A 10,858-nucleotide genomic window follows, 5' to 3' on the forward strand; every position below is an offset into this window, starting at 1 on the left:
TGTAACAAGAATCCATTCATTTATTACCTTCATTATAATAATAATAAACTATGCAAAATTTATCTGGCAAAAATAGTAAAAATGTTAATACTTTTGTGAATCAGAAATTTCTAGAAGGGTGTACACACTATCAAAGGAATGGTTATTTGTTTTCATATATCAAAACCCTTAAATGCACCCTACAGATGAAAACAGTATTAGTCTTTAAGTTTAGTAGCTTCTTTCATAAACATGGATAATTAGTAGCAAACTTACGACTCAATTCCTAAGGGAAATTCCTGGCTCATAGCTATTGTGGCTTTAAACGTTTTCTTACCCTCTTTGCACACTAGTTCTCTACCCAGATGAGGAGCTCTATAATGGAAAAAAAAGAGAAATATTAGGGTGCTTTTCCATATGCTATCATCTTCCTAAAGAATAATCTATCATTTTCCAATGGCAGTCATTAATCTTTCTTATTCTGTGTATAGAAATAAAATTATGCTAAAAAAGAATTAGACATGTATGAGAAATAAGATAAAAGTAACAAAAATAAGAAAATAGTAAAGTGTAAAAAGTCAGGAAAAAAACTTTAAAATTCAACTACTTTCAAAAAGAAAATAATTTTAATAATCACTTTAAGAAAAAGCAAATTGCTAGAAATAGAGATTTTAAAAATACCACTGTATATCTTCATAATCATTTATTCAATTCAAAGTCATATACTGTCTATAATCTCAGCACTGAGCAATAAGAAGTGAGATGGAAAAAAAAAAAAGAATCAGAGATGAATTCCAATCATATTAACCGTAGAATATTACAAAAAATATTTTGGAGAAGACAGAAAAATGAACCTTTAGAAAACAAAATAATCATGACAACTTCCTAAACATGGGGGTTAGGTAACACTTGATTCTCCACCAGAAGGAAATAGTATTTTCTAGAAAGTTCTGTACTTCCCTTGACATGCTAGCTAGAATTTTTTATTTACTCTTTCATTCAAAATAAACACTTTATTCATTCATGGTCCTTTCATTAAAAACATATTCACTGAACATAAACTATGTGCTAGGCACTCCACTAAGTATTAGTAACACAACACTGAGCAAAGGTCCTATGGTAGGATGGTGAGAAATTGTGTGGTAGAAGCAGAAGTAGATATAGGGTTTGTATGGGCTTAGAAAGGCAAATAGATGACAAATAGTGAATGGCCTTACACACCAGTTCAAGATTCAGGATAATCACAGTATACAAGAGTTTATCACAAATGGAAGATTTCAAAGAAGCAACTACATTGGCTAATTCCTATTACATTTCCTTAGAACAGTGTGTATGTAACTTCGTATGTGTAAACTAGCAAGAGAATAAAAAGCAGGCTCTCCAACCATACTCAAAAGGTACACATATTTGGGATACCATCTTCCTCATGCATACCATAATTTTGAAAGGTCTTAAAAAACTGGTTAAGCCAAAATATACTCATTTTACCTTAAAAATAATTACATGTATAAATTAATATATAAGTGAATTTATAAACATGATAAGTGATTACAAATTGTTCTTTCTAAAAAACAAACCATATATAGAAAACAAGAACACACTTACTTTCCATTTTCAGCAGATATATATTCTTCCCATGTAATAGTGTTCTGTGGAGGAGGGGTAAGGGACTGTCTTCGAACTGGCTGCCAAAAGAGAAAAATGTTTCATCTTTAAAAATATAAATTGCAAACATAAATAAACTATTTAGACTAGTACTTAATCTCTTTTAGGTTCCCTGCAGGATTTAACAATACTTGTAACATTTCTCAAGCTGAAAAAACTGAAAAAAAATTCAAACATCAAGTTGCAATACTAAAGGAGTCTATGGCCAAAATGTTGACTGATGTAGGAAGCATCAAAAGAAGATGGAAAGAATATAAAGTGTCACGGTACCGAAAGAACTGGGTGATATTCAACATTTCAGGAAGTAGCATATGCTCAAGAACTGACAGTATTTCAGGAAGAATTCAAAGCTGCACTGAAGGCACTGGTGAAAAACAAGGCTCCAGGAATTGAAGGAATACCCACTGAGATGTTACAACAATGGATGCAACACTGGAGGAGCTCACTTGTGTATGCCAAGAAGACTGGAAGACAGTTACCTTGCTAGCTGACAGGCAGAGGTCCATATTCGTGCACATTCCAAAGAAAAATGATTCCCAAATATACAGAAATTATCAAACAATACCATTAAAATCACATGCAAGTAACATTCTGCTGATGACAGATAGTTCAAAAAACAGCTGCAGCACTGTAAGAACAGGCAATAGCCAGAAATTCAAACCGAGTTCTGAGAAGAATGTGGGGGCTCTGTGGCATAGTACCTAAGGCATTGGACTGCTAACCTGAAGGCTGGCAGTTCAAACCCACCAGCCACTCCTTAGAAGGAAGGTTGGGCAAGCTAATTCCATAGTGATACTGTCTCAGAAACCCAAGGAGGGGTCGCTACGAGTCAGATCCAACTCGATGGCAGTGAGGTTTTTTTTTTTTTTTTTTCAGAGAAGAATGTAGAAAAGAATATCATCATTGCTTATGTGAGATAGATCTTGGCTGAAAGCAAAGAATACCAGAAAGTTGTTTCCCTGTGTTTCATTGACTATGCAAAGGCATTCCACTGTGTGAATCATAACAAATTATGGTTAACACTGCAAAGAATGGAATTCCCGAACACGTTTGTGTTCATGAGGAACCTATACACAGATCAAGAGGCAATTGTTGGAATAGAACAAGGGAATACTGCATGGTTTAAAATCAAGAATGGTATGCGTTAGGGTTGCATCCTTTCACCAAACGTATTCAATTTATATGCTAAGCAAATAATCTTCAGAAGCTGGACTATGTGAAGAAGGATGTAGCATCAGGAATGCAGGACGACTCATTAACAACCTGTGACATGCACATGACACAACCATACTTACTGAAAATGAAGAGGGCTTGAAGCACTTACTGATGAAGATCAAAGAGTACAGGCTTCATTATGGATAAATATAAACAAACATACAGAAAACAAAAGTCCTCAAAATTGGACCGTTAAGCAACATCATGATAAATAGAGAAAAGGTTGAAGTTGTTATCCAAAACAGTTTTGTTTATCCTTCTGGCAGTCCATGGTAAATTCAGTATTATCTACCAACACAATAATTCAAAGTCCATCAATTTTTCTTCAGTCTAATTTATTCATTGACAAGTTTTCCTATGTATATGAAGCAAATTAAAATATCATCACGTGGGTCAGGCCTTCTCCTTCAAAGTGACATTTTTTGTTTTTAACACTTTAAAAGAGGCCTTTTGCAGCAGATCTACCACATGCAATAAATAGATTTTTTATTTTTTGACTGCCGCTCTCATGGGCACTGATTGTGGATCCAAGTAAAATGAAATCCTTGACAATTTTGATCTTTTCTACATTTATCAAGATGTTGCTTATTGGTCCAGTTCTGAGGATTTGTTTTACGTTAAGATATAAAATACACATTCCTCACCTTAATAAAGAAATTTTAATTAATATATAATAAAAGCATAAAAGACGGAATATGTGTAAGGTAGAAAATTGTCAGAGAAGGAAACTCAAATATTTTCCAATAAATCACATGCTAGGAAAACAGTAAGACCACACCCTGTTAAGACTCCAGTGGCACAGTAGGTAAGGCAAATGGCTACAAACCAGAAGGTCAGCGGTTCAAACCCACCAGCCACTCCATGGAAAAAAGATGGGGTGATCTACTCCCATAAAGATTTACAGCCTTGGAAACCCAATAGGGGTCACTATGAATCAGAATCAACTCGATGGCAATGAGTTTGGGTTTTTTGAGTTTTACACCCTGTCAAAGGGGGAAAATTTGCAAAACGTGGAAAAACAAAGCAGTCCCATCAATTTCTAGCTAGGTTTCACTGTAATTAACCATTTACTGAACACTTTACCTTATAATTATGAAATATCAATTATTACACTAAATAATGTTTTTTCTAATTTATATTTATTCCACATTATCCTTTATTATATAATAAAACTTCAGCCTGAATCTTCCTGTGTCATATCTACACTGGTATCACTGCTATCTAATGAAAGAGGAAGACGTGAAGATTGCCAAAGATCACCAGGTAGCTTTCTAACTTTACTTCCCAAGTCAACAGGCTCTGGTACTGAAATGCTATTATGCCTACGCTTCATAAGGAAATTTAAAAATTTTGATGACTATTTTCCTGGAAGTTAAGAGGATATGCTTTTCTGTTCATTGCTGTTTGTCATTATTCTAGTACTGTAGATGACAGAAGTTTCTGGAAGTTTGAAACATTCATGTATAATGAAAATCATAAAATCACTCACAAGGTTTAATTCAATATTCAGTATAACTGGTACAAAATAAAGGCTTTTATCAATGATTTACACATCTAAGGTATAAATGGGGCATTATTCTCTCCTCCAATTGATTACAACAATAAGAAAAAAAAATGTCAAAAATGTAGCAAATACACATGACTTAAGACAATTTGTAAGTACTTAAATTAACCTATTACAACATCTTGTTAAAAATATATAGTAAATATTAGAACTGCTCACCACCACTCATCCATCTGTCAGTATGTCATACTATGGTGGCTTGCGTGTTGTTCTGATACTGGAAACTATGCCACTGGTATTTCAGATACCAGCAGGCTCACCCATTATGGAGAGGTTTCAGCAGAGCTTACAGAATGAAGAGAAAATAAGAAGGACCTGGTAATCTACTTCTAAAATAATTGGCAAGTGAAAACCTTATGAATTCATAACAATCAAATATTGTCTGATACAGTGCTGGAAGATGAGCTGCTTAGGTTGGAAGGCACTTAAAATATGATGGGGAAAAGAGGCCTTCTCAAAGAAGAGGTGACTGTAATGACATTAATGGAATAAAGCTTTCAAGACTTTCATTTGCTGATTGTGGCATGATTCAAAATGAGAAGAAATAACTGTAAACATCCCATAAGTAATTGTAATCTGGAACACGTGAAGTATGAATCTAGGAAAACTGGAAGTTGTTAAAAATGAAATGGAATGATTGAAGATTGATAACCAAGGTATTAGTGAACTGACAAGGACTGGTATTGGTCATTTTGAATCAGACAATTTACTGTGATCTCCTAAAACAGGAATGACAAATTGAAGAGGGGGCACTGCATTCACTGTCAAAAGGAACATTTCAAGATCCTTCAGTACAATGCTGTCAGTGACAGGATGATATCCATATGTGTACAAGGAAGAAAAGTTAATACAACTTATTATTCAAATTCATGCACCAACCACTAGTGCCAAACTTAAATCAACTGAAGATTTTGTTTACCAACTTCTGCAGTCTGAAATTGACCGAACATGCAATCAAAATGTATTGATAATTATTGGTGATTAGAAAGCAAAAGTTGGAAACAAAGAAGGATCAGTGATTAGAAAATATAGCCTTGGTGATAGAAAGGACACTGGAGGTTGAGTAACAGAATTTTGCAAGACTAACAACTTATTCATTGCAAATATCTCTTCTCAATAACATAAAGGGTAACGATACACAAGCAATCAAATTGACCCTATCTGTGGACAAAGACAATAGAGAAGCTCACTATCATCAATCAGAAAAAGGCCAGTGGACAACTATGGAACAGATCATCAGTTGCTCATATGCATGTTCAAGTTGAAGCTGAAAAAAATTAAAAGTAAAGGAGAGCCAAAGTACGACCTTAAGTATATCCCACCTGAATTTAGAGATCATCTGAAGAACAGATTTGATACACTGAAAGCTAATGACTGCAGAACAGATGAGCTGTGGAGTGACATCAAAACACATCATACTTCAAGAAAGCAAAGGGTCACTAAAAACAGAAGAAAAGAGATATCAGAAAAAACTTTGAAACTTGCTCTTGAATGGAGAGTAGCTGAAGTGAATGGAAGAACTGATGAAGTAAAAAGCTGAACAAAAGATTCCAAAGGGCAGCTTGAGAAGACAAAGGAAAGTATTACAATGAAATGAGAAAAGACCTGGAACTAGAAAACCAGAAGGGAAGAAGACACTCAGCATTTCTCAAGCTGAAAGAATTGAAGAAAAAATTCAAGCCTTGAGGTGCAATATTAAAGAATTCTATGAGCAAAACACTGAAAAATGCACAAAGCATCAAAAGAAGATGGAAGGCATACACATAGTCACTACCAAAAAGAACTAGTTGATGTTCAATCATTTCAGAAGGTAGCACATGATCAATAACCAATGGAGTTGAATAAAGAAATTTAAGTTGCACTGAAAGCACTGATGAAAAACAAGGCTCCAGGAATTCATGGATTACGAATTAAGATGTTTCAACAGATGCAACACTGGAAGTGGTCATTCATCTATATCAAGAAATTTGGAAGACAGCAAGCTGACCAACTGACAATTCAAAGAAAAATGATCCAACAGAAGGCAGGAATTATTGAACAATATCATTAATATCTCATGTAAGTAAAATTTTGCTGAAGAATTCAAACATGGTTACAGCAGTACATCAATAGTAAACTGGCAGAAATTCAGGCCGCATTCAGAGGAATATGTGGAGCAAGGATTATCATTGATGTCAGAAGGATCTTGGGGGCTTTTTAACCATGATAGCCTCTTGGTCTATATACAGGTTCCTCATGAGCATAATTAAGTGTTCTGGAATTCCCATTGTTCGCAATGTTATCCATAACTGGTTATGATCCACACAGTCAAATGCCTTTGCATAGTCAATAAATTAACACAGGTATACATCTGTTATTCTTTGCTTTCAGCTAGGATTCATCTGACATCGGCAATGATATCCCTTGATCCATGTCCTCTTCTGAATCCAATTTGCATTTCTAGAAGTTCCCTGTTAATATACTTCTGCAACCATTTTTTATTTCTCTTCAGCAAAACTTTCTAGCATATGATATTAATAATATTCTGAGATAATTTCCACATTCTGTTGGATTTTCTTTGGAATGGACACAAATATCAATCTGATACAGTCAGCTGACAAGGTAGCTGTCTTCCAAATATCTTGGCATAAACAAGTAAGTGCTTCTAGAGTTGCATCCACTTGCTGAAACATCTCAATGGGTATTCCATCAATTCCTGGAGCCTTGCATTTTACCATTTCCTCCAACGTAGCCTGGACTTCTTCCTTTGATGTCATTGGTTCCTGATCATATGCTACCTCCTGAAATACCTGGATATTGACCAAATCTTTTTGATACAGTAACTGTGCTTTTTCCATCTTCTTTTGATGTTTCCTGGATTGTCAAATATTTTGCCAATAGAATTCTTCAATACTGCAACTCAAAACTTGAATTTTTCCTTCAGTTCTTTCAGCTTGAGAAATGCCAAGCATGTTCTTCCCATTTGGTTTTCCAGGTCTTTGCACATTTCATTATAATACTTTACTTTGTCTTCTAGAGCTGCCCTTTGAAATCTTTTGTTCAGCTCTTTTATCTCATCATTTCTTTCATTCACTTTAGCTACTCTCCATTCAAAAGCAAGTTTGAGAGTCTCTTCTGACATACATTTTGGTCTTTTCTTCCTTGTCTTTTTAACCACTGCTTGCTTTTCTTGATGTCATTCCACAATTTCTCTGGTTTTCGGTCATTAGTGTTCAATATGTCAAATCTATTCTTCTGATGGTCTCTAACTTCAGGTGGGATTTAATCAAAGTCATTTTGGCTCTCATGGACTTATTTTAATTAGCTTCAAATTGAACTTGCATATGAGCAATTGATGGTCTGTACCACAGTCAGCTTCTAGCCTTGTTCTGACTTGACGATACGGAGCCTTTCCATCATCTACTTCCAGAAATGCAGTTGATCTGATGTCTGTATATCACATCTGGCAAGGTCCATGTTTATATTCGCTGTTTATGTTGTTGAAAAAAGGTATTGAAAATGAATAAATCATTGGTCTTACAGAATTCCATCATGTGATCTCCACTGTCACTTCTATCACCAAGGCCATATTTTCCAACTACCAATGATCTTCCCTTGTTTCAATCTCACATTCTGAACACCAGTAATTATAAATACATCTTGACAGTATATTATGTCAATTTTAGACTGCAGAAGTTGGTAAAAATATTCAATTTCTTCATCTTTGGTTTTAGTGATTCGTGCATAAATTTGAGTAATATTAACTGGTCTTCCTTGGAGGTATATTGATATTATACTATCACTGACAAGCACTGGAGTTCAGGATAGATCTTGAAATGATCTTTTTGACAATGACTGCAACTCCATTCCTCCTCAATATGCCATTCCCAGGATAGTATACCATATAATTGTCTGAATCAGAATGGCCACTACTAATCCATTTCGGTTCACTAATGCCTAGGATATCAATCTTTATGCATTCTATTTCATTTCATTTTTGACTACTTACAATTTTCCTAGCCTCATACTTCATACATTCCATGTTTCAATTATTAATGAATGTTTGCAGCTGTTTCTGACTATTTTGAGTCATGCCCCATCTGCAAATGAATATCCTGAAGGATTTACTCCATACAAATCATTAAGGATGACTCTACTCTGGAGAGGCAGCTCCCCCCAGTGGTATTTTGAGTGCATTCCAACCTGAGGGGATCATCTTCCAATACTGTTTCAATGTTCACAGCTATTCATAAAGTTTTCCAGTAATATATCAGACAGTGTTTCACTGCTATCATAAGGTTTTCACTGGCCAGGTTTTCAGAAGTGAATGGCCCTGCCCTTCTCTCCAGCCTATCTTCGTCTTGAGCTCTGCTGATACCTATTCTCCATGGATGACCCTGCTGGTATTTGAAATATCAATGGGACACAGCAACATGCAATCCACCATAGTATGACAAACTGACAGACAATTGGTGGAAGCCAAGCAATGGACAGTCCTATAAGGTAAACAATAACATCAGAGAGTTATACACTCCCTAGAATACCCAACCATAAAATATCAAAAGGGTAGCATTCACCCAGGAATAAAGCTCAGAAGCAAAATGGATAGCAGGAAGGAGTAATGGAAACTGGAAACACAAGGAAGAAGCGGGAAGAGTGCTGTTACATGGTGGGGACTGCAATCAATGTCACAATACAAAATGCTTTAGTATAAAGTGCTCACTGGAAACTTTCATCCAAATCACAATAAAAAGTAAAAAACAAAACAAAAACCCCAAACAACACATATGATTCCATTTATACAAAACATTCATAATGTCCACATAAGGCAAATCAGTAGAAAGAGAAAATTGATTCATGCTGGGAAAGTTACTGCATATGTCTTTTTGCACCATAATAATTCACTCAGTTTACTGAGCAAATAATCCAAGATGCTGGGCTATATGAAGAACATGGCATCAGGATTGGAGGAAGACTCATTAACAACCTGCAATATGCAGGTGACAAAACTCTGCTTGCTGAACATGACTTCAAGCACTTACTGATGGAAATCAAAAGTACAGTGTTCAATATGGATTACACCCCAACAAAGACAAATAAGATCCTCACAACTGGATCAATAAGCAACATCATGATAATTGTAGAAAAGACTGATATTGTAAATGATTTCATTTCACTTGAATCCACAATAAATGCCCATGGAAGCAGCAGTCAAGGAAACAAATGCAGTGAATTGGGGAAAACTGTTGGAAAAGTGTTAAAAAGCAAAGAGAGCACTTTGAGGACTAAGGTGCACTTGTCTAAAGCCATGGTATTTCCAATAGTCTAACATGCATGTGAAAGAAGGGCAAGGAATAAAGAAAATCAAAGAATAATTGATGCCATTTGAATTATGATGTTGGCAAAATTTATCATACTGTGGATCACCAGAAAAATGAACAAATTTGTCTTAGAAGTACAGCCAGAATGTTCCTTAGAAGTGTGGAGGAACAACTTCATCTCACCTCTTTGGATGTGTTATAAGAAGGTCCTGGAGAAGGACATTATGCTTGGTAAAACAGAAGGTCAGTGAAAAAGAGGAAGATTCGATATATACCGGAAAGATGGCAGAGTAGGCAGAAAGACTACACAGACCCTCTTCAACAAAGTAAAGGGAAACCAATTAACACAGACACAGAAGATAATCCTGGACCCCTAGCTTTGAAGAGAAAGATATAGAAGTGGATTAAACCCCAACTAGCAGAAGAATTTGAGTGAAAATACCAACAAAGGAGACATACGGAGCTGTAGTCTGGCAGTGATCTTGAGCGATCCTGATGGCACAAACAGCTTGGAGATTCCCGAGTGGTGGTAGGACCTAAGAATTAACCTAAAAATCACCCTGCTAGCCAGGGACTACACAGAGGACTGTGTACGGTGGCTGGGGAACAAACAGAGAAGGTGAAGAGAAAGGGAGGCTGAACTGTGGACTTTTCCCAGGCCGGAGGACGCTGCCATGTTGAAGGATTAAAAGCAGCTTGACAATTTTGGATATTTAAAGAGACAACACTCTGGCAGATTCCTGGGGCGTGAGAAAACATTCTGCTTTCAAGCAAACCCAAGGACGCTCCGGACCCTCAAGACTGAAAAGGTACAGCATACCTCTTGTTACTCTTATACCCCACACCCGCTAAGTGAACGGAGGTGCGGCCATCCCTGACTCCCACCTAACTTCTGATCCAAAAGGAACTCCATCACAGTCTGTGTGCTCAGACAGAGCCTGGGTGCCCTGCCCTATCCTCCACTGATTCTTTTTCTTTTTCCTCTTTTTTATATTTTTATTTTTTGCTTTTTTGCTTTCTTTTTTCCAGTGATTAGTCTGCTTGTATTTGTCTGTTTTAAAAAAACTATTATTAATAAGACTTTTGTTCTTTTTATTATTATTCTTAATCTTCCCCTCCCAGGTCATAGTTTTCA

General features: G+C 35.9%; 1 protein-coding gene across 1 annotated transcript in view; it reads right to left on the bottom strand.

Moving 5' to 3' along the window:
* The window catches only part of ANKRD13C (ankyrin repeat domain 13C), a 164,419-nt gene that overhangs the window by 15,050 nt on the left and 138,511 nt on the right, over window positions 1-10,858 (bottom strand). The window contains exons 10-11 of the mRNA XM_007948319.2: window positions 1,585-1,664; window positions 256-354 (exon numbers count right to left, since the gene is read on the bottom strand). Of these exons, the coding sequence (XP_007946510.1) occupies window positions 256-354; window positions 1,585-1,664 (179 nt within the window). The remainder of the gene's footprint in view (window positions 1-255; window positions 355-1,584; window positions 1,665-10,858) is intronic.

This window comes from Orycteropus afer, unplaced genomic scaffold (genome assembly GCF_000298275.1).
Source record: "Orycteropus afer afer isolate SDZICR_OR568_19922 unplaced genomic scaffold, OryAfe1.0 scaffold00213, whole genome shotgun sequence".
NCBI lineage: Eukaryota > Metazoa > Chordata > Mammalia > Tubulidentata > Orycteropodidae > Orycteropus > Orycteropus afer.